General features: G+C 42.9%; 1 protein-coding gene across 1 annotated transcript; it reads left to right on the forward strand.

Moving 5' to 3' along the window:
- Positions 1–948: 948 nt before the first annotated feature.
- Positions 949–24,378, forward strand: SLC18A2 (solute carrier family 18 member A2; the record flags this gene model as incomplete). Its single annotated transcript, XM_084289823.1, has 15 exons — positions 949–1,069; positions 2,728–3,079; positions 9,308–9,366; positions 10,470–10,553; positions 13,090–13,182; positions 13,675–13,764; positions 13,872–13,915; positions 13,995–14,055; positions 17,626–17,721; positions 20,012–20,090; positions 20,336–20,387; positions 20,832–20,895; positions 21,313–21,432; positions 21,973–22,106; positions 24,255–24,378. The coding sequence occupies 15 exons, from the start codon at positions 949–951 to the stop codon at positions 24,363–24,365; spliced, it is 1,560 nt and encodes a 519-aa protein (XP_084145949.1). The 3' UTR covers positions 24,366–24,378.
- Positions 24,379–25,149: the final 771 nt, after the last annotated feature.

The following is a 25,149-nucleotide window of genomic DNA, read 5'->3' on the forward strand; positions in this document are numbered from 1 at the left end:
ATCCCATTCCTAAAGCCTGCTAGACCTCTGCCAGCGATGGATTGGGACCTGAGATCAGTTTAGACCACATTGGTTTTTCTTCAGCTGCTACTTTGCCAAGACTTCACAGAGTAAATGGCTTTCATTAACTAATAAATTAATTCTCAAATGAACAAACCAGCACAGGCAGCTTGTTTATGGCACGAAGCGAGTGCTGCTGCAGGAGCACCAGGCTGAGTCTGAGCACCACGCCACAGGCAACCCGTGTCCTAAAGGCATCGTGCTGCAGGGGCTCGGGGTGAAACTACACGAATACAGGGAACACCGCTGAAGAAGAACTGTTTGCACAGCGGTGTTGTCACCGCCTTCAGCCTGCCGTTTGCTTCTGGAGCTGTTCAACTCATCGCAAGGCTCATCCCGACTTCGGTGCTCTTTACAGGGGGCGAAGCACCGGGAAGAGGATGAAGCAGAGAGCAGCCCCCAGGCTGGGCAGCGGCTGAAAGCTGACTTCTAAGCCGCCGTGAATCTTTGCCCAGCAGCCTCCCCTGCCAGCCCGTGGTGCTGGGGAAAGGCTCAAGGGGAGCGGGCTGGGCACGGAGCCCGGCGCTCCGGGCAGGGCGGCTGAGCGCTGCGAATCGCTCAGGTTGGGAAGGGACACCCAGAGGGGTCTCTGTGCCCCGCCTCCTCCTCCTCCTCCTCCTCCTCTTCGTCGTCGTCGCCCTCCTCCCTCCTCCTCCTCCTTCCTCCAACCCCTCCTCCTCCTCCTCCTCCTCCTCCTGCCCAGCCGGCTGGCAGCGGGCTGCTGGCCGGGGTCCTGCGAGCCGGGGCGGGCCGGGGCAGGGCGAGGAGGGGGCTCCGGCCTCAGCCCCTGGCCCGGGGCGGCCCCCGGGGGCCTCCGCGAGGCCGCGGCCAGCGGCAGAGGCAGCGGCGGCGGCGGCGGCGGCGGCGGCGGCGGCGGGGCCGGGCGGCATGGCCCGGGGCGAGGCCAGCATCATCCGCTGGCTGCGGGAGGGCCGGAGCTCCCGGAGGCTCATCCTCCTCATCGTCTTCATCGCCCTGCTCCTGGACAACATGCTGCTCACCGTGGTCGGTAGGCGACCGGGTCTGGCGGTGGGGCTGCGCGCTTCGCCGTCGGTGGCTCGGGGGTGGGTCGGTTTCTGGTTCGTGGCTGTGTTTTTCGTTGGTTTCTCTCCCCCCCGATTTATGCCAGCAGTAATCGCCGGTGACAGATGTGCTGCTTGGGTGCGCGAGTGATGCTCGCAAACTAAAGGTTTTCAAACACGTTGGGTGCCCCAGGTACTGCGGGCACCGGCACAAGCAGCAAAGTCTCACTTTGTTTCTCTGTCACTTGCAGGATAAGGAATTGTATAAAACCACCTTCATAATTTATTTATTTTCCCACTGAAAGCCACTAAAACTCCTCAGAATGACAACATTGATATTTTTAGCTCATCATCTTTTTTCCTCCTGCGGTCATGCAACTGAAACACCAGGCTAGATAACGCTGGAGATGCCTGTTTCCCTGCGATAGTTCTCCTCTCCCCCACGCTGCTCGTCAAATGGTAGATTAATAAGAAAACTATCTACATGGGTTTTAAGAAAAGTGCTTCTAGGAGATGGTTTAATAAAATAATCAGAGTTTTGATCAAAGTTGAAGGTGCGACTTTTACTAGCTTCAAGTGACATGGTGTCATGAGTTAGGAATTAACTCAAATCAAGTCCTGGAACATTTTTTGCTGGTAGTTCTTTAAGTCCCCATGTCAAAAGGGGACTCCTTTTCATATCTATTTTGTCCAAGGGATCAGAGAAACTCCTGGCTTGTGCCCACACACTGCTCATGGAGCGTGGAGCCCACCCTGTGCAGTGCTGCCCTGCCAGCCTCAGCTCCTGGGGGGGGTTCAGCTTAAAGCTGATGCCTTTAACAAAAACTCCATGAATACTTTTACCAAGTCAGTTTTGTATTTTTTAAATTAACATCTTTTCTTATAAAGTTGTTAATGTTTCCCTATTTTTTCTATAAGATGTGTGCTAGAAGCCCTTAAAAGTATTTTGGTCTGCAGACTCACTGAAAGATGGGGCTGTGTCAGAAGGGAGGCCAGGCGACTCTGCTGGTTCTGTCACTGATGCTTCCCAGTAGAATGAATCTTACATCTGTTCCAACCAACGTGGATATGCTAGTTTCTGAGATACACGTTAATACAATTAAATTGCAGCTATGAACTAAAGCTTATAAAGCGCGTCCCTTCTAGGTGCTGTTTTCAATGTAAATTTTAAAGAAATAGTGAAATATGTAAACAGCAATACATCAATTCTGATTACTCATTTTTTGTGGCTTGTTTTATTAACATGTTTTATTACTTTTTACTATTTTGGCTTAATGCTAGTTTCAGTGCTTTTCTCATTATTCACGTTTTCACAATCTAATAAAGAGATTTATGCAGTCATGTGCAACAGTCTGTTCAGACATGGGTTTTGCTACTTCTCATATTTTTCTTTCTGAGTTATCTCTGTATAGAAAAAAATATAATTACAAAAACTGGCAAAAAAATAAAGACTAATGTAAAAGAACCATGTTTTAAATTGTACTATTTAAGTTCTGTGTTTCAGTCTTTTAAAGTCCTTACTGATGTTATCAGTAGGAAAGCCTTGTACTTCCCAATCAATGACAAAGCAAACAAGAAAATTTGGTGATTCCATTTGTACGTAACCTTACGGTAAGATGCTAATATATTCTATTTGTTTTTCCAGTGCCAATAATTCCCAGTTACCTTTACAGCATCAAACATGAGAAAAATGCATCAGAAGTCCAGACTACTAAACCTAACGTAGTTTCAGCAACGATGGACAATTTTCAGAGTATCTTCTCCTACTATGACAACTTGACGATGGTTACTGGGAATGCGTCTGCTCAGCCAGGCCCCAGAGAGCTGCCCCACACCCCGACAGAACAAATGACAGTGAACGTGACTGCTCCTCCATCTGATTGCCCTAAGGAGGACAAGGACCTGCTGAACGAAAACGTTCAAGTTGGGCTGTTGTTTGCTTCAAAGGCAACCGTGCAGCTGATCACTAACCCCTTCATAGGGCCACTGACAAACAGGTATGTTATGCAGTTAGGATTTGTGTTCATGGTTTAGTCTGGGTAGGGATTTCAAAGTACTTCTGTCTCTGTTGTGGCCCTGTTTTCCTGGCCTTCTCACTTTATCTGGAAGAGTATCTTAGCGAAACACATTTGATGAACACATCTTCTGAATGACCGCATCCTTTCCGAAATAAATCAGTAAGCACACGAGCCACTTGACAGTGTTGTACACTTCCCTTTTTCTCCAGCTCCTGAGTCCTCAGGCTTTTATAGAAACTTTTACTGAAGCGGTGTTGAAATTTCTTCAATACAGTTACACAGGGCTAAGATGTTATGGCTAAAAGATGCTACAGCTATAGGGCTACGGCTACAGGGCTAAAAGATGCTACTGCTCAGTAGTTACAAGGATCAAGCTCCGTGACTTGGTGACCCATCTATTACACCTGTATTAGGCAAAAATGATGTTGAAGGTGTAGGCAGTGCTCAGATCTCTCCCCAGCTCTTACAGACCTGCAGCTCTTGGTGTGCTTTAGTGCACAGCAATTCTGAATGTCCCGAGGTAAGGCCAAGTGGGAGGTTCTCATGGGCTTCCACAGAAAGGGAGCAGGTCTGACAAACTCTGCTGGTGCCACGTTCGTCTCTGAGTTCAACAGCTCAGATTTACATCTGTGCATGATCTGCTCTGACCATCAAATTGTCCTCTCCGAGTCCTTGCGTACGTTTGATGTATTGAGGAAAATGTGTTCGGTTGGGACATTACACAAAATCCTCCTGAGCAGGATCAGAGAGGCATGCACCAAAATAAATCACTTACAACAATAGCAAACAAATAAACAAACAAACAAAACCAAATCCAAGCACTAATTATGTTTACGCAGAAATTAAGAAGTATTTATAATATCATTTAAGTTTTTGGTGTTAATAATTAATTTGATTTTATTGTTAGTGTTCTGTGTAATTGTTCCCCACAGAACAAGCTGCAGCCCTTCTAAACAGAGTGTGAGATCAATCTCTGTAGGAAATAAGCTCCAAATTGTACTTAGGTCACCAACTCTCATATTTCTTATTAATCTATTTTTACAAAGAAAATATTTTCCTTTCAGAAAATTATAATTAGAGGAAATTTTTCTGTTTCCTGTCCTGTAAAACACTTCTATTTAGGCAGTCAGTGCTTACCACAGGTGGCAATAACCAAACCAACTGATACTCTTTAAGGCTGGATATTTCAGGTTTTGAACTAAAAGCACCTTTCTTGGATTTTACAGCTTATATACACACTGCTTAATTTCAGTCTGACAGAGGAGTTTCCAGTGGAGGGATGAGCAGTGGTTGGACCCATAATGTTATGAATTCAAAACCTGTATTAAATCTGTGGAACTGATATAGACACAAAAGTTTTACATTAGATAGGCAGCTTCATTTCTGTTTTATTTCACCTTATCTCCTCCTGTGTATCACTGCTCTGAAAGTTTGCCCTTACAAAATCACTTTTACACAAATATTGTTGCAATTTAAGGAGGAAAACAGATTTTTGTTACCCAGATTTCCTATATTGCTTTGTTAGGCACATCCACAGGCAAAGCAGCATGAAGTCAAATCATATTTCCATAACAGTACTTTAGCTATTCTAGGTTTTACCAATAATTGTCTGTATCATTGCCTTATCTCCTATCTTACTTTTCTCCTTATTCTGCTGTTCTTATCATCATTTCCACAAACTGCCAAACCAGGGAAAAAGAAGTAAGGCACCACATGTTACCAGTGGTTTCCCAATGAGTGGGAAAAGGAGAATCAAGGAGAACACATGGCCCCGTGTGGCACGCCGTCCTCCCATCCAGGCAGAAATGAGTGTCTTCATGGCCAAGTGGCCCTAAATTAGATTTAAGGATTGCTGGTTTTCTTTCATGCACTGTTTGTGTCTCGGAGCAGTGTCTGCCTTTCTTCTGAGAAATGTTTAGTGGGACATATCAGTTCACATATTTATCAATTAACTGTAGAAGCCACTGGCAAAACAAAACAAAACAAAACAAAAAAAGAACAAACGCAACTAAAATTGATATTTCCTAAGAACAATGTATATGTGCAGTTAAAAGGAAGTGTGAAAACTGATTATTATAAATGAAACAGAAGATATTTGAGTCATCATTATAATGACTCTACCACTGATAAGTGGTTTAATGATAATTATTATTGCTGTTACTACTTCTGCAAAATTTCAGCAAAGTATCACAGCTCAGAGTTTTAAACAAGCATGGAGTTACTTGTCTTAAAGACGCACTGTCTTTAAGTGCTTGAGATTGTATAGGATGCAACAGACTGTTCCACTCATATTGCCAATAAGTGACAAGTCTGTGCCACAAGGCTGTAATTACTGAGTTTAGGTCTTCCAAAAACCTTGTAGGCTTTTTTTTTTTTTTTTTTTTTTCTTTTCCCACTTTTTCTATAACTTCTGGAGCTGAAAAATTTTAAAAATAAATTTCAAAATTAGTTTCAAGAAGCAAGCTATGCTAAAAGGTGTCTTGTTTAAAGCCCATCTCCTTTCAAAGAACACCAAAGAAGACCCAAACCCATCATTGTGAGCTGTCAGCTGATGGAACACCACCATTTCCCTTTGTGCTAAGTTCTAGTGAAAATCCCAGAAAACAAACTGCCATCACTGCCCCTGAGCCTTCTTCTCTTCCTTCCTACATGTTCAGAGGTTCGCTGGGTCATGACCTGGAGGAAAATATTCCTCTTGTCATACATCTCCACTGGGGCTGAAGATGGCCAAAATGCCAGCCAGGGCAGGCTGAGCGAGCGGTGCTCATGTTGGTATTGCTGTAGCTATACTGTAACAGGGTTAAAGTCAGTAGATTGCAATCCTGTAATGGATAGGCAATTAGGCTCTAATCATCCACAGCTGCTAACCTGGTCAGTGTAACCTTTATTTTACTGCTGCACAGGACCCATCAATTGGTCGTCTCATTGCAGTGTAACATTATTAGTGAGTGTAATCCACTTCCAAACAGTTCTGCAGTCTGGGGTCAGCATGACCCTGAAATGGGGTAATTCAGGCTTTCTCTGCCACTGACAGCCTTTCCTCTCCCTCCTTCAACTGATGACTGGCTTTTTTTGGGAGTCGGAAACACTTGTAGGAAGCACTTTCAGCTATATGTAGCCTCCCTGAAACATGCTGGACCCTCTGGTTGCTTCTGCTTCTCTTGTAGTGTTTTGTGAGGAGTGCCCAAGAAAATGACTTGTTAAGGTGTGATAGCAAGAAAAAGGAAGAGACAAGACAGGAAAAACATAGAGATAACTGTGATGGAGCACATCATGTTGTGGCCAAAAATTAGAAACTGCATATGCACAGGTTTCACATGGCAAGAACAGGAACAGCCCAGGACTGGGGACAGAGTCTCTGAACAGCTGGCTGTTACAGGTAGTGCCTCCCCTTTTTGTGATCATTTGTTATATATTGTAATTTTTCCGATCAGTAAAAACTCCCAGTCTGTGCTTTCTCATGTCTGTTGGACAGCCCAGAACTGCAGCTGCAGATTAGACATTTGTGGTGGCACAACTGCCAAGTAATTAGCACTGCTATTTTAGGAGGAGGCAGGGTTTGCTAAGATTGTGCAGGAAAAGACAATCTACACTTCTAGTTGTCAGCTGGATGTGGATAAGAATGGCCTCAGAGCAAGAACAACCACGACTTCCAAGGGCTCAGCAACCCTGTGCATGGTAGCACATCATCTCTAAACTGTGGGGGGAGTTCCAGGCAACTTTGACCATTTCAGAGGACTATAAATACTTGCTTAGCTCAGCACAAATGCATGTCCTCTCCTGGCTCTACCTTCACATCGCTTTATATGGTGGACCACGAGCAATATAGATTTTGGGTGAAAGGACTAGCTCTGCCCACACAGAGCCTGGTTCTGAGATGATTCTCTGGGTGGGAAAGGCATGTGTTAGACCTCAGCATGTGCAATAAGACGTCATGGTCTGCTGCAGGGTGAGAGCAAGAATGAGTTCTGCTCCAGTTCTGCCTCCATGACTCTCTGCTATGTGGTGCTTCACACCTTGGTGTGACTCTGTTTGTCCAAGATAAAGGAGGAATAATATGCATGACTGCAAAAGCTAAGACCAAAGCAAACTGAGTCTTAATGCAGTGTACTTGTAGGAGCTGTGAATTGCTGTCTCATGGTCCCCATGGCAAATCAAAGAATTACTTGATTTCTTTACTGCAATCAGACTTCTCCTCCCACCATGTCCATCCTAGACACCTCTGGGATGGCTTTCACAGACAAAACCCCCCATTCCAATAGGAGAAGGAATAGGCACATTCAACTTCTGCATTCACAGTACCACAGAGCCAGATAATATCACTCACCAACAGCAGTAGCCGTGCATGCAGGGGTTATTTATCCATATTTGTATCAGTGCTTTCTGTAATTCAAAAATTCAAATTCAAAGCAATTGTGATCAAACCCACTGTGGCCTTTTCTACGTGAGCCCACTGGGAAGAGCAGTCAAGGGGATGGCAATAGGAGGTGATTCTTTTTTATGTCCTTGCATACGCAGAGACATCAGTGGAGATTAGTGTCCCTCTGTATAATACTTACCATGTACACACAATGATAGAAGAGACAAGCCTAGAAAAATCATCCTCTTTAAATTAAACAGACAAAAAAAAAAAAAAAAAAGTATAGTAGTATTCTTTTAATGGTCAGGTATCAAGGTTTTGAGAGATTAAAGTGATTATCGTAAGCCCACAGAAGAAGAGGAATTGAGGTTGCTGTTTGCTGTTAACCAGTCCAGTTAAGTAACCACAAGAGTAACGTTTCCTCTGCTGCATTTTTGTAGCACCTACTTGCAGATTTCAAGTAGAAAACTCATTGCACTATGTTTTTGTCATATTTTTAATGGCAAAATTCTTCCCCGTGCTCTTCATTAGAAATTTCTAAGGCTTGTGAAAAAGTGCATGCTAGATTTCTTCCGTTCTCAAAACTCCAACAAATGTTAGACACCAATAATGAACAGCCTTGTGCTTCAAAGACTTTACTATTATCTGTGGTCCTTACTTGTATAAAAATTACACTGACAAATAAACAAAGCTCAGAAAAATTATGTTGTTTTACCTGTCTTAAGACTACCATTACCAAAAATGAGAAGGGCCATTGTAGACTCTTCCATTATTTGATTGACCTACTTAAACTAGTACCCCCTATATAAAAGCCCAGTACTGTCAAGTCACTGGGAATTAAAGTCAATTACTATTCCTTTGAATATCTTCACCGTTGAAGAATTTGGCCATTAAAAAAATGTCTTTGCAAATACATTTGAGATACAGAATTTTAGGGAAAAGGAAGCTGTGAATAAAGTACGGTGACCGTACAGACTGTCTGCAGAGCTACCTGGGTAGTACTTTTGATTCCAAGGCAGAGTTTTAATGACATGAAAAGTAGCATATTGTGAGGTTGAAATTTCAAATTTAGCTGCCTAAAAATGCATTTGCTTTCCAGACAGAAAATAATTTATTTCCTGGAAATTTGAAAATGCTCATAGCAGCCGGGCATACCTCCAGGCTATTTCTGATGTTTTTGTACTTTTGAGTTTTGATGAAGAAAGCTTTGATCAGCTCCATACTTAATCCTAACACTGTGGAAAAGCAAAAAATATTACTCTCAGACACTTTGGGACACTTTCAGTACTTGTAGTTGAAGCAGAACTCCCAGTGAAGCCGATGACAAATTTTCCCAGAAAAAAATCCATTGGTTTGACCATGTCTCATTTCAGTCATTGTCTCATGAGGGTGGAAACAGACGATTCTTGAAACATTACTGGAATATTTCAAAGCTCAGCATGCTTAGATGAATCTTCCATTCTCATATTCTTGGCAGCCCCATAGAGAACCAGAGGGGTTTTACTGAGAACAATTATGGTGGAACGAGAACAGGACAATCAAATTCTAATGAAGGAAGGACTTCTTCCAGGGATTTCAGATGAAAAGTGTGCTGCACCAAATGAGAAGGCATTTGTAACATGGAACAATTTGATCATGTTGTCCACTATAAATACTTCAAAACCTGCAAAGAAACCACAGGTTGGGTTTTTGCATCTTTTGTGCATGTGCATAAAAAAACAACCAACCAACCAAACAAACAAAACAGCAACAACAACAAAAACCCAAAACCTCATGCAATTAAATGTAACTCAAAATATCAGTGAAACAATCCTGCAAATGTGATTTTATTTTTTTTTTTTTTCCAGAATAGGCTACCAGATTCCATTGTTTGCTGGCTTCTGCATCATGTTTGTGTCAACGATCAGTAAGTGGCCACTTCTTACTTAGTATTGTTCAGATGCAACTTTTAAATAAATGATCTATAATAATGATCCTTAGGAATTCTTGTTGATGTAGAGGAATTGATGCAGAGGAGTGCAAACAGGAGCATAGCCTGCAAGTCAGCTGAGATAATTTGCCCACCCTAAATGGTGTTAATAAGGCCTTAGCTTCTGGTCTATGTTCAGTTTTGCGTGGCACTTAAAGATGTGGCCCAGATGGAAAGAGGACAAAGGAGAACATCAAGCATTGTTAGAAGCCTGTGGGGAATGATTAAAAAACTGGGGTTGCTTCAGAAGGCAGGTGTAAGATTTATCAGAGTTTATGACAAAAAATGGAAGGGAATTAAGAGTTTTCCATGTCCACTGCATGTAAGAAATGGAATAGCAACCTTAAGAAAGTATTAAAGAAAATTTAAATTAAATATTAGGAAAATATTTCTGACAGCAAGGGGACTGAAATGATGGATAAGATTATCTGTTGGTAGAGTCTCTGACAACTCCAGATTTTTGGAACAAATGTTACTTAGTGTGGTTATAACAGTAGTAAGTCTAATTCATGGTCAGCTGTGCCACACAGCATCCAGTGCAGAGCTGGGAACACCTCTGTAAGACCTCTCCACCCGTTCACTTACTGGAAGAAATGCTGGTGTGAGCCTGTGCATGTGTTAAATCCTATTTTTGTGAATGCCTGGAGCTTCAGCCTGGGCAGCCCAAAGTGCAGCCATGGGGGGAACAAGGCTGGAAAGAAAGGTCTTAATATGCCTCCGTGTGCAGCTGAATCAGAGCAGGATGTAATCAAATCCCAAGTAATTAGTTAAAACTGCTCGGGCGCTTGCATTCTGTGTTACCAGAAGGCTCAGACACCTAAGAACAATTCAACACTGACACATCCAAATGCAATAAGAGAGAATAATGCTGTTAGCATTGAAAGTGGCACAAGTCACTGTAAACACCTGACTGAATTGCAGAAAGGTGTTTGTTGTTTTTTTTTTTTTTTTTTCTTTTTGTGATCATTTAAAGAAATCTAACTTTTTAACCTAGTTAGAGTTAACCTAATTTTAAAAATTTACCTCTGTCTTTTCCATAGTGTTTGCCTTCTCAGGAAGCTACACATTACTGTTTATTGCAAGGTCCCTCCAAGGAGTGGGCTCCTCTTGTTCTTCAGTGGCAGGTAAGAGAGCATACGATAGAGTAAAATACAGATCACCAATTCTGTCTTTTTCAGTAACAGTCATTTCTTAATTGTATTTTGTCTGTGGTTTCAATAATTAACACAAAATTATTCAATTAAATCCATTTCGTTATTTTTTTTCTGCCTCTTTCCTATGCAGTAGCTCACAAGCAAGTATCTTTTCAGAATAACTTGATATGTGGGCTGCAGGAAGGTAGAGCACTAGATGATGTGCTCTCTCCCTGGGGTTTCTGCATGTGTGCCTTCAAGATTTTAAATTCATTTTTAGCCCTTTTAAAGGTCACCATGAACTTATGTTGGTACTTATTATCATAGGGATAGTACCGCTGCCTGTTTCTGAAATTTCTGTTATAAAATGCTGTTTCCTGTGGCTTGTTATTCTGCCTGCCAGTTTGGACTCAGATTGCCTGTGCTAGATATCCAATATAAGATTTTTATTTTTAAATGAACAAGTGAAATGGAGTATGGATTTTCACTCCAAATTATTCAATGACCTCTGAGACTGAGTCCAGAGAAATTATATTTTGTTCATGATGGCAGCAGGAATATAAATTTGCCTTGAAAGGGGAGGTGAATAGAGCTTTGTGTCCAGAGCATGTCTCTTGGCTTCCTCAGGAAAAATCCCCCCTCCCAAATGGGACTGGTCAATAAACAGGGCTCACGTACTTCTCATAGGAACATAACAAACATTTGAGAGTTGGATTCCACCCAGATCCCCACTGCAGGGATTGTGCTGCAGCCTTGGGGCAGGTGGAGATATCCAATGGAGATCCTCAGCCCCCAAACTAATTAAGCTTACAAGTCAAGCTTTCCAAAGATAAGACATGCCAGGATCAAAATTTTTGTTCAGCTTTATCTCAGTCCCAGTTCAGGGGTGTACCTTGAGATAGGGTTCTTTGATGAGCATGTATGTTTCCCCAGACAGCCTACAAAACAGAGCAGAAAAGGCCAAGAGTCTCCCTTGTCCACCCCTTTCCTGAAGGCAGGATCTGTAATTCCTCATGCGTACTTGACAGATGTGCTCTCAAAAGCCTGCAGAAATGCCCTCAGCATTGAGCTTTGTGCTTAACTACATTTACTGTTAGGAAGTCCTTTTCTGATCTCTCATCTAAAGCCTCCTTCCTGTCATTCATATCCATTTCTGGTTCTCATAGTTGAGAGAACATGACGAACAGTTTCTACAGTTTCTTTTCTTTATCTTTGTGGCTTTTTTTTTTTTTTTTTTTTTTTTTTTAATATCAAGACCACATCACATCGCACATCAGTTTCCCCTCTCTAGCTTTAAATCCAAAGACCTGCAGCTGTCCCTTGCTGATGGTCACTTGACCTTTGCTCATGCCCATTGCTCTTTTTCGAGTAGTCTGGACTCCCCCAGCTCTTCTTGCACTGCACCAAGGCCAGACCCAGCCCTCAGAAGAAGCTCAGACCCCAGACAAGTGCCAATGGGAGGGAAACAGTCACTTCATGAGTCCAACAGTCCACCTCATTTCTAATACCTGCATGCTCATGCTCAGCCATGACTTGCCCTCAGAGCTGCAGTACCGTAGTAGTGGGTGTAGTATCCCCCCTGCGGCTGTGCAAGTGATCTCTGTAAATTTGCTGTGAATTCTGATATTGTTCTCTAAGTTGCTTTTCAACCAGTTTGAAGTCTGCCACGACTTTCAGTAAGCGTGTTCATCCACACAGGACCTCTGCTATCTTAACTTTCAGTGCACATGATGGTCCGTATTTACATAGTGATCAGTCATGCAGGGCTGTGTGTTCTCTTTCTGGCTCGCTGTCTAGCTGGGGACCTTATATACTGAGTCCTTGGTTTGAAAACAAAATTAATAATTTCTATGAGGACTCTTCTGTAGCATTTACCACTACTGTGTCCGAGTGCTCCACAAAAGCAAATGAAAGAGGCTTCATGTTTCATTTTGTGAAATGATGGCTCATCATCTAATGCAGAAATGGGGAACATGAAGATAAAGGTCAAAAGCGTCCTTTAATTTTGGATGCTGAACTTGAAATACTCATTTTGAAAGCAATCAGCTGGGCATGATACTTTACGCTCAGAGCACAGCCTGCAGCGACCGGGGTTGTAGCTGTTGGCCATCACCAACCTTCGTGTCAAGCACCCAGAGCACAAATAGCAGATGGAGAATACTCGTCGAGAGCTTTGTTTCAACTGGCTGAAAAGCAGCTTCTAAACACTGTGTGACAAAGGCAGGGACAGAGAATCCAGCAAATCAGGGCATCATTAAACTACCTGAGTAATAAGGTGTAATAGAACATGGCATTGAGACCATTTATGTGTGCCAAACTCCCTTCTGCTTCAAGGCAAATTGCACGTGGAGGGGACTTAAACACACACATATATATGTATGTGCACCTATATATGTGTATAAATATAGATATACATGTATATGCGTGTAGGTATATACTTATATACAGATACCTGCTGTCACCTCTAATACATTGTGGGACACAGCTGCCTAATTTTGTCCTTTGTTCTACTCTGTTTGTATTTTAGGGATGGGTATGCTTGCCAGTGTATACACAGACGATGAAGAGAGAGGCAATGCGATGGGGATCGCACTGGGAGGACTTGCTATGGGAGTATTAGGTCAGTGAGACTGGGGCTCTGCCACCATCACAAACCGCCTAAAGCACCTCCTTGTGGTCTGTGAAAACAGCGGCAGGGTCTCCTTGGGTGCAATGTTACTGTGCCATCTCCAGATTAGATGCACAGTGCATGTTAAGAATCGTTTCTTACGCAGAAACGTATTTCTTATGCTGATATACATCAGATGATAATCTCTGAGGTGCTTGGGTTTTGTTTAAATGGAAGAGTGTTTTGGGGTGTGAAGAATATGGTTTTCATAATCACAGAGATCAATGAGCTTTTCTGTTGGTTTGATTCATCTTTTTTTTGTTGTTGTTGTTTTGTTGTTGTTTTTGTTGCTGTTGTTCATTTGTCTTTTTTTGTTTTGTTTTGTTTTAAATTAAACTATGTGGTCCCTGCGTGCCAACGCAGGGTGCCCAAACGCTTGCAGAGGACATTTGTTTGGGGTCAGAAACGCGGTTTCACAGCTTTTCCTTCATTCCTCCCCCTCAGTGGGCCCACCTTTTGGAAGCGTCATGTACGAGTTTGTGGGGAAGAGCTCGCCGTTCCTTGTGCTGGCAGCGCTGGCTTTGCTAGACGGAGGTCAGTGCACACGGAGAATCACTATTGCCATGTAGCACACCCCTTTCGTGTGCCTGTGTCCTGACACCTTCTTGAAGAAACCTTACAGTATTGATTTCTTTCCACAGCTGTTCAATTATTTGTTCTGCAGCCGTCCAGAGCACAGGCAGAAGTGAGTATTGCAGTAAAGCACTCTAGGCAACACCTGATGCTTTGCCTTTCCTAATCCCAACTTTTCATTTGTTTCCTAGAGTCAGAAGGGGACACCGTTACTGACACTTTTGAAGGACCCATATATCATCATTGCAGCAGGTACCAGATCCTTTTTTATTTTTTTATTTAAATCAACTCTTGGCATTATTCCTGGCATCCTGGAAAGCCTCGAGCTAGTCTGGCCTAGCAATAATGTCATTTGCTGTTTTCATTTACATGAAGCACAAAGAACAAAGTAATCCATCAGTAACTCTGGATGGAGGTACCAGTAGAAACACGGTAGGCTGGAAGCTGGAAACGTAGGTGTCTGCCTAGCTGAGAGGGCACTAATGAGCTGTGGATCCTTGCTAAAACAAGGAATTGTGCACTGTGCTGAGATGTGGCCATGAAAATGCCCATGAGACAACTGAATAGGGCAGAGATGTGGAGGAAGGAACCACCAGCACATCCTGGGCAGACAGAAGAAATAACTCAGAAGTTTGCTTCCATCTGAGGAGGGAGTGAGGGTCTCTAGAGCATGGGTTGTGTTTCAGAAAAGGTCTGGGTCAGATGGTGAGTGGCGTTTGGTATTACATGTACTGTTTGTCTTGTGCCTTGAGGGAAGTTTGCCTTTTGCGTCATGTTTTGTTGGTTTGCTCTGAAGAGGGCTGTAATTAAGCCTGACCCTTTTAAATGTCTGTAAAATACCTGGAAGCAGATCATGATTTTTACTGATTTGTCCCTTAATCCTAACCTGCTTGTCTGACAAAGCAATGCCTACAAGCATTTTTGGGGTGCTCGGGTCTTGGTGATCTCAGGGCATTATCACTACCTTAGCTCTGTGACAGGACACTTGGTCAAGCTGTGACTGAAGTTATACAGAGACTTTTGCTTAAAACATTCTTGGAGCATTTAAAGACTTTGCTATTGGACAAGAATATGTGAGGGAAACGAGCTGCACAGATGGGAACTGTCTTAAGAGCTCAAATCCACTTTTCATCTGATCCAGTACCTGGCCTCTTACAGTGGTTAAGAGCAGGTGCTGCAAGGTGAGGTTCATCTCTCCTACAAGTAGATGTCTTGGGAATAGTGCAATCCCTGTCAGGGTATAATCTGATAGAGCTTGTTTTAAACCACAAAATATGTCGGGGTGTTTATTTCAAGGGATACTTTGCTTGCCTGAGCTGCTCATGCCAAGTTTAGTCTTAACCACGTAAGAGAAAAGGTAGCAAGACCCATGGATCTCACCTTTTATCCCAGGAAGGAAGACTGTATGGCTGTACGGAGGGACAGAAGCACAGAGACCCTCTCTGCTCCCTTCCCTCCTGCTCTCTCCAGCTGCACATGGTGACTTGTCCACCTCCCACCAGGCATTGGTGTCCAGGAAAGATGAAAGTTCCTGCTGAGGGTCCCTCCCGTGGGTTGCACATGGGTTTGGTTCAGTGTCCACTGTCCCTGCATCCCAGGAGAGAGACTGCCCAGTGCTTGGCAGAATGGATGATGCCCATGTTCTCTAACCTCAGCCCCCTCAGCCTTAAATGTTCATTGCTTCAGTTCTGAAGCTGTTGCTTTATGCAGCAAAAAGAGTTTTGAAAGTGTCATTTGCTGTTCCTCACCCCAGTGAGGGTTTTGTTCAGATACAGTGATTTGGGAAGGTTGAAAGTCTCATGGATTTGCACTGCTCAGGGAGGACAGAAGTTCTGAATGCCTTCTAAGCATTCATTTAAAAACTCTTTAAAATTAATTTTAATTTTAAAATTAAATTTAAAAAAAAAAAAATTGTTAAACAATGACAAAATTCAAGGCATGGGGTTAATTCTCTAGTGGGTTAATTGCTAACCACAAGTAAAAAACAGTGAAATTTAAGGGGTGCTGCAAATGGACTACTAGTTTAAGTGCTTTTTGCACTCTCAATTTAGGTACACTAATTTTGTGGCATAAATTCAATCTCCTAAGTGTGCGTCATACCCTTGAGTCATAATTGTTTGCATTTCCAAAGCACAAGAGCTTCCCAACTGATTCCCCTAGCTGTGGCACCACGTCACTCTTCAGCACCAGCTGTCCCAAACTGAAGCACACAGGCCCCTCATCCTAGCTCAGCTCTTCCCTCGGCAGCCCCTGCTGCCCCTGGGCTGGTGACAGAGGGGACTTGGCTTCACTCAGTGCCACACTGATGTCCTGAGCCCTGCAGCGATGCTGCAGTGAGGTGCTGTGGTCACCCAGGTTGGGCTGAGAGATGGGCTAGTTTGAGTTACCAGACCCAAAAAGCAGATCTGAGACGGTTATTGTCACTAGCATGTGGGCTCTTGAGAAAACTCATGGCAGCTTTTTGCTGGGTACTGGGTTTTTCACAGAGAAATACCAGTGATCTCCACGGTGCTCTGCCAGAAAGCTAGGGGGTTCCCAGCCCTGGAGGTGAGATCCAGCTGGAAGGCTGCAATTTCACATCTTCTGGCCAATGCAGGACATTTAATCTATTTTAAGCAAGAAACAATGTAGGATTTCTGCTCCTGAGATACACACCTCTAAAGAGAGCTCAGCTCCAGACAAAGCAGAAGAAAAAAAATTACCTTGTTTTGGGGAAGTTTTACTGAGGTAGCATGGTGTTTATTAAACTGTGCCCTGAGTTTGCAGAGTACCAGCTCAGGCTCTCACCTTTGTCTTGCAGTACATCCTAAAGGTCCAGGTACCTTTGTCACTTCTGTGAGGGGCTGGCAGCAGGGACAGGTTCTGTTACCCTGTGGCTGCTTCAGGCCCTTTGGATGAAGTGGGGAAGGCCTCCCAACTCAAAAAAAGCACTGTGGGGTCTAGCAATCCCCACACTAAGGCTGCAGCCCACTCCTGAGAGAGGGCAAAGGGCCTGGACCCCACCACCAGAGCTCAATCTGCGGGCAGTGGAGCAGGAAGCAAAACCCTACGCGGGCAGCGAGCAGCCGGCAGGCAGGATTGAGTCAGCACTTCTGTTCTTTGCATGTAAATGACCAAAGGTCCAGAGATTCAAAAGAGATTTGGAAGCATTTGAAATTCATATGGGTGGGCAAGCTCAGCCAAGCTGATGCTTTGTGGCATGGCTTAGTGGCTGCTGGCTCCCTCTTGCAGGGGGTAGGCATCCCTCTGGCTGTCAGGTGGTATTTTTAGGATCCCGACCTCCACGGCTCATCTTCCTCATTCACAACGGGTTGGAGCCATGCCTCTTACACAACAGGTTCAGGTTTTGCCTCAGGAGACTGGAGATAAAGACCAAAGGAGGGTGGATTTAGCTTGTCGTTTGTACACGGTCAGACATCACGAACTCTCTAAATGTCATCAGGCTCGCTGTAGACTTTGCTGCCCCCCTTCACATTATGAAAATAGCTTAACCTTTATTGCAGAATTTCTGGGAGAATTGAAACATACAGAAAGTTAGTCTTCAGTGACTTTACACTCTGTTCTATTTAACATTAATCAGCATTTGATACATGACAAATAGGTCTTTAAAAAGCACTTTTTTTTTTTTTTAATAAAAGCATTGATTCTTTGCACAGGTTTTTGTTCATAGAGCTTAGGGATATGGTTTAGTGGGGACTGCTAGTGTTAGGTTAGAGGTTGGACTCGATGATCTTGAGGTCTCTTCCAACCTAGAAATTCTGTGTGATTCTGTGATAAATAATTTTTTACTTTTTTTTTTCCCCCCCCCCTTCTTTCTCCAAGGTTCAATCTGCTTTGCAAACATGGCTATCGCTATGCTTGAACCAGCTTTACCCATCTGGATGATGGAGACCATGTGTTCCAAAAAATGGCAACTTGGTAAAGTACAGAACATTACTTGGGTCTGCTATATTTTGTTTGAGGGATGTCTCTGTTCTGGTCCTGTTAATAATGCTCTCCTTAGACACTTTAAAGGTAGTCTTTTTTTTTTCTTTTTTCTTTTTTTTTTTCCATCCCTTGCAGCAATGCTGCTGCGTTGGAGACTTATCACTGAACAGGGCACAACGCAACTCAATTGCTGGCCCAGCACTCTAGACATGAGCACATTTCAGGTTCTGCTTGTAAATATATGTTGTAAAGCCTTTGTGGCACTCTAGAAAAGCACAAAGATTTGACTCTTAAAGAATCGATTGACAAAAATTTTCAAAAATCATTTGGTTTAGGGTTTTTCCCAGAGGGAATCCCTCCTCAGTGCCTAGTGTGAACTGCTGGGAGCAAGAAATCTGTGTTGGATGCAGTGTATGCTGCATCCAGCATGCACACATTAGCATGGACTGCTTCCAGGGCTGCAGATGGCAATGGTAGGAAAAGCACGGACTTCTCTTAGAATGTAGCCACCAGAGAGAAACAGGGCACTAGGAACATTTTCTAGTATCAATGAATGGCATTTGAAAGCAAAAGAAAAATCCTTGTTGAAAATAATTTTCATCAGACTAATATCCCTAGAGAGTACTAATACAGGTGTCCCTACAACGCAGAGAAAACACAAACATTATTTCAAATGAATGCAAACTCAGATCTTGGGTGGCCATCGGTGGCAGTCCTTAATGTATTACTGTACTGTTGAAAGTGGTAATGATTGCTAGCCCATTACATAGCAAAATTAACACACAGACCTAGATATTTTAAGCCTCACAAAGAAAAACAAAGATGGCTTATCTGCCTCCCCCACTAGAGTATACTGGTGTAACAGAAATGAGATTTACAAATCTCCTATTTGAACAGAGGTTCCTAGAAGGAAAATATCCATTTTAAATTAAGACTAATTTTACCCCTTAATGATATAAGTAATTGAGTCCATTACACTTTGTCTGATTTGACAGCATTAATTAAAGTTTTTAAGCCTCTTAAATTATATCTGAACTGCAGGGTTTTAAGCAAATGATTATCTTATGCAGTTTTGAGATCCAGCTGTTTGAAGAGTGATCAGAAGAAGGTACAAAGGGCTCTGATTTTGATCAATTAATGTTACTTTGCATGAAGCTTATTTAGAAAATCACAGTTCTGCTTCAGTAGAAGCACAGCTTACCACTGCGACTGTACCACACCAACATGCAAGCCTTATTGACCAAGCTTTTGCAGTATTTTTCTTAGTTTTTGAGCTCTGCTGTAAATGGCCATTTCATATAAAAAGTCTGCTCCAAGCCATACTGAAGTAGCTGCGGTTGCACAGGTGAAAAGGTTTCGGCAGCATTGCCATTGTGACCCACAAGGATTTTAATCACAGGATATTGCTGTGCTAAAAATTACCTCTCGATTTTTCTTATGAATATCAGAGAGATAAAGGAAGGAGGATGGATAAGCAGGAAATGAGAAAATCTGTGTTGCCTTGGTGAGAGATGAGGAGCACATACACTTAGAGGAAATTGTTTGATTGTGTACCATAATGTCATGGCCGCTCTCTAAATCTGAATTATCTGATTTAAAAATGACCAAATGGAAGGCTTGCTGTGGCATGTGTTAAGTTGCCAGACTCTCCCACTTTTGTCAGGTTTCCCAGATTTACTCGGGAAGATGCAAAATTGAACAGGAACACCAGAAAGATGCAGTGCCTTACTTAGTTCCAAGAGACATCAACCCTACAACACTGAGCCACCACCTGTGCCCCTGTCTCACAGAAATGTTTCGTACAAGGCCACCTCCTGGCTGGCAGTGGTGATCGGGCATCATGGCATTACAAGCCCACCTGTAGTACAGGGGCTCCTGCCCATGGGGTACCCAACACATGCTCCATATGCCAGCCATGCAACCCAGAAATAAGCGTGAAGGGGAAAAATGATCTTTCTTGAACTACCCCAAAGTTTACTGCAGTTCGAATTTTTTTTTATTTTTATTTTTTTCCTCTTTGCATCTCCTCTCCCATGCCAGGCCTTGCAGCTGATGCTGGAAAGCTCTGTTCAAAGGCGTCATATTGCTCCTGCATTTCATAGATGATGTCCTGAGATTTCAGGAAAAGGATGTAAGAAACCGGATATTTGATTCTCTGGGCTATGCACAAAGCCTCCATTAGATGTGTTCAGACCAAAATTGCATCGTCTGGAATTTATTAGTTTCTTCTAACACCTCGCTGAAGTCGTTGCTGATAAATCATCTCATTCATATTTTTCAGGCGTTGCTTTTCTTCCGGCTAGTATCTCTTATCTTATCGGGACTAATCTTTTTGGGATACTTGCGCACAAAATGGGAAGGTATGCTTAATTTAAAAATATTAATAATCTTCCAGTGTGTTCTTGTACCATTTGCAGTGTTTCTCGGGGCAGTTTGTCGATGGTGGAAGTTATTAAAATTTTCTTTGTAGTAGGAAAATCATTTTTGGAACACGTTGCTCCTTTGGTTGTGCTCCTCTGCACTTCAGACATGGCTTTGAACCATCCCAAATCACCTTGAATACCTTGCAGGCACTGAAGTCTGACTGATGTTTCTTCTTTGGTAGGTGGCTCTGCGCTTTACTCGGGATGCTAATCGTGGGAGTAAGCATTTTATGTGTAAGTAGAAGATGTATCTGTCACACCACCTAAATATTCCCGTGTTCATCTTTGAACATGTGCTTTATCATGAGATTTCACTGGAGCTTCTGCCTTACAGATATGTTATTAAACAATGTGTAGCTAATGGGTTCCAGATCCCCTATTTGAGCACTTCAAAATCTCAGTGGTTCAATTATTTTGAAGGAAGTGTGGCTCCCAAAGAGGGGGGGGGGGAATCATTCTGTAAGCCGCTGTCACTCAGCAGCTTACTCTTGCTCGTGATAGCGAGGGCGTCAGTGGTGCAGTGGCACAGCCGTCTGCTGCAGTAGGCCAGAAGACGTGTCAAACGCCAGCTGCACAGCTGTAGAAAGCATGCTCTAACTACTCTGGGAATTTCTCTTAGAAAAAGAAAACTAACCTCGTTAGTGCGACCTAATTAACTGCCTGAAATTTCGTTCATAGGTGCCATTTGCTAAGAACATTTATGGGCTCATAGCACCCAATTTTGGAGTTGGATTTGCCATCGGTGAGAAAAATCACAATGACTTTTTTCAGTCTGTTGTTTATGTAAAAATTGTTTTGTGTGAAGTTACACAGCAAACAAGCTTTGTTGCTATCCTGGCTTGACAGTAGTGAGGTCTGAGCTGTGGCCTGGACTGGCAGGTGGAGCCAGGAGGACCACGGGGCAGTACTGGGGCTGATGTGCTCTAAGCTTGTGTCTCTCATGTCCGTCAGCAAGTGTCATGCGCACATGCCTATATTCATCCATATGTGACCTCAGACACAATACAGGCTGTTTTAATACAAACTTTTGCATATTTAAGAATAATAACCCTTTTAGTTGCTGTTGCATACCATTTTAACACATAGTTGGCTGAGATGTTAAATAAAATTTTAAAAAAGCACATTTTTTCTGAACTCTGTTCCCCTCCCTCACGACCAGGAATGGTGGACTCCTCCATGATGCCCATCATGGGCTACCTCGTGGATCTGCGCCATGTGTCAGTGTATGGCAGCGTGTATGCCATAGCCGATGTTGCCTTTTGCATGGGCTTTGCGATAGGTAAGTCTTCCATCTTCCTGCCTAAAATGCACTTGACAGTAAAGAGAAATGTGCTGTGCTGCTAGGCATGAATCCCCGTGGCATTTGCAGGCTTTTTGAGCTGGGGTTGCTTTTTTTTTTTTTTTCTTGCCTTTTTTTTTTTTTTTCTTGCTTTATTTTTTTTTTTTTCAAGAAGCCAGAAGCAGAGGGAAAGAATGCAGGGAGCTGTTTGGCATCAGTTCCCCTCCTCTGCCATGGTGCTATGCATGTCTGAATAGCTGTTAAGAGGCTTGAGGCAGGCAAGCACTGATCAGAGATAGGATATCCCTAGGAAAAAGACCTTGCAAGACCTGGGACTGCCACCGTGGATGTGCTCCTATTCTCTGATTTCTGCAGTGAATGCAGGGTCTGGAGCCAGAGAAGGTTTCTGTTTTAATTACCTATGTATGCTTGTATTCCCTAAATCTGTTTGTAAAGTGGGAGTTTTGCATGTAAAAATACTGTTCAAAGTGAATGCTGCAAATTTTATGATATTCAGGAAAAGGGTTTTATTTATAAAAGGTCCCTCTGCTGGTGGTGCCATTGCAAAGGCAATTGGATTTCCATGGCTCATGACAATTATAGGGATCGTGGATATCCTCTTTGCTCCATTGTGCTTTTTCCTTCGAAGTCCACCTGCCAAAGAAGAGAAAATGGTAAGCGTGACATCTTTGCTTTTTTTCTTTCAGTGAAATGAATGATAACTTATTTCTACATCTTTGCCTCTAACTTTCCAAAAACGGGACCAGTACAGTTTATTTCACTGTCTTGCATCACCTTTGTTATAACCCCCACCTCATTTTCTGCCCAATATGTATAAAAGAATTTTTTTAGTTACATGTCCCCCGTGCTGCTGTTCCAACGTTTGCTGTCCCTGTTATACTGATCTGGTTCTGAAGTCCTGTTACTCCCGGAGGGCACCTTGTGCTGTGTTGACAGGGTTTCCTCTGCCTGGCAGCATGCTCCAGAAGGAGTTACATGGCAGTGCATTTAATAGGAAGATTTTCCCTGGGCTGGGAAAATCCCAAGTACAAGCACAATGCTTTGCTGCAGCACCACTCACCATGTGTAAGTCCAGGCCCCAGCACTCTGTCCTTGCTCATGCTGAACAAGGTTCGCTTGCACCCAAAATACAGTGGCAAGTTGTTTAAGGAAAGAAAATGTAATTTTGCATGGCCATTTTCTTACTATGCAGTAACAAAGCTCTGAAAGGCAACGACAGAACCTAGTGCATGAGCTGTACATGGTTTGTACTGGTATTCATAAAAGAGAAGCTGGAAAAATGGATCTTGCTGAAATGTGATGTATATGAGGACAGAGACCTTCGGTGTCACCCATATTTGTACTGCAGAATCCCAGAGATTCCAGCTAATCCCTCAGTATGACCTTTGCACACTGCAATGACTTTTTATTTATTTTTTTTTAACACTAAGGTTATGGAACAGAAAGAACAGAAACCAAAAGAGCTACTGTTGTTTGCACAGAGATGAAGTTTATTGTCAGCTTCCCACAGCTGAGCAGGAGGCACTGCCATGTGCAGGTGCTTGGAGGAAAGTCCTTTGAAAAGGCAGGGGTAGGCTTGCAGGTGAAGCAATGTAAGAGCATGTGGTGGTTGTCTGCACAGCCATGAGAAAAGATGATTCACAGGCATAAGGTTTTGGTACTATTGCTTGAAATTTGGAAATGTAATGGTTATTGCCATTAAGGATCAAGGTCAGCCACAGATACCAGTTCAACTGTTTTGCAGAGAGGAGGCAGAGGTCATAAATTCAATGAACCGTGCTGGACCTAAAGATTTTTAAATTACTGCATTTGTTACCGGGTATTTCCACCTGATAAAACAGCATTCTTGGTACAAATCGGGACAGAAAGTTTACTTTTCAGTTGGTTTGTGCCTTCAGCTCATTTGAGCCACCTCCAAGGCTGAAATCTGAAATCTGTACTGAAGCGTTCATGCACAAACAGAGCCTTCTGTCCCTCTCTGAGCTCCCCTCATCCCCCTGCACTGAGCTGCTTGCTAAAGCACCGCACTCAGCTGCTGCTTGTGCTCGGCAGTCCAGAGGGCTTTGTAAAATGAGAGCGTGGGATAGGAAAGATTAAAGAGCAGAGGGAGTCCCAGGATGAGGCAAAGCACACTGTGGCTCCAGGAGTGGTTGGGGCTGGCTTTAATCTCATGTGGTGCCATCCAGCTGAGCTGCATGCATCCTGAAGTGAGAAAAACAAGCTCAGTTTGCTGCCTTTTGTAGGCTAAGGGCCAGTATCAGACTGTCAGCCTGTGCTCCTGCACGTTGTTCATCACTACAGCCTTAAATTGTGTGTGGTTTACAGCTACATGAGGTGCAGTGCTGGCTGCCGTGATAGCAGCAGGGAGCCTGTCATGGCCAGGGTTTCCTGTGTTTTACTCTTTGGGTAATTAATTAACAGCTAAACTAAATCCCCACAACATGAAATGCTACACAACTGCTCTGAGTATAGAGCTGGGTTGTCCTAGGAAAAATTGATCCAGAAGGGTGAAATGGTGGGGAAATGTGGTGGCTGTCCCCGGCCTCAGCAGCTGAGGCAGCAGGCCTCTGGCCCGCCCCTCTCGCTTCTAATGATGGTGACCCCATTTACCAGTGGTGATATCTTGAGGAGTATGAGGTAGGGTATTGACCTACAAACACTCTGATAGAAATCAGATTGGTTCTGCTTTCACAGAAATCCAGTGAATCCTGAAATCTGTGGATGGCTGTGGTCGAGCTGTTTGCAGGCCGCAGCTGTGCATTAGTTGGATGTGGTAATGTTCACGCTCTCTTCTCTTGTAGGCAATACTCATGGATCACAACTGCCCCGTTAAAACAAAAATGTACACTCAGAACAACATCCAGGCCTACCCGATAGGTGACGAAGAAGAGGAGTATGAAAGCGATGAGTAACAGTAAAAGCCATATATTATATTTTGGTGTACACAATGCAGTGTTTCATGTGAAACATCTCATCCAGAAATGTTTTAGATGTACTGTAGATTTAATAGTGAAATGGTCAAAAAACCAAAGGTATATTATTCATCTCCCATGGTTATAAAGCAGACTGCTAACTGCCTTATAAGGAGGGAAAAAAGCTTTTATAGAGGATTTGTATAGTGTCTACCTTTATTTTGTGTATTTAATTTCATTGAATATTACACAGTATATTTTTGATCAAATGTGTAGCGTAAATCTGTATAAACGTGAATTTAAACTATTTGATTTTTCAAGTCAACTCACTGACCTACAATGATTCACATTCTGTTTGGAGTCATTAAGAACGAACCGATCTCTTGAATATAACTTCTCTGATTTATTCTATTGATTAAAACCAACCAAACACAAAACCCTTGCAAAGCTCAAAGAAAACCTATCCAATTTCCCGTCTTTTAAATTGTACCCTTGTAAGTACATCCACACACTGGTGCTGAAGGTTGGAATTAAGAGTGTAGACATTGCTATGAGTTTTTTTTTTAATCAATTTTGGATCACGTATTATTAAAATAAAAGGCACGACTACTTTGCGATTTGAAAAATGAGCTGTACCTGACCGCTCATGGAATGCTTTGAAAAAATATATATATATTTTGAACAGATGAGTATATTGCTATTAGTACAATGTAATGAAGTTTTAATCAGCTAAGGAGTTGTGCAAGATGAAGTGCCCAAAGACACAAAGAGTACTTGGTAAACA

Source organism: Netta rufina (genome assembly GCF_964035555.1).
Source record: "Netta rufina genome assembly, chromosome: 7".
Taxonomy (NCBI): domain Eukaryota; kingdom Metazoa; phylum Chordata; class Aves; order Anseriformes; family Anatidae; genus Netta; species Netta rufina.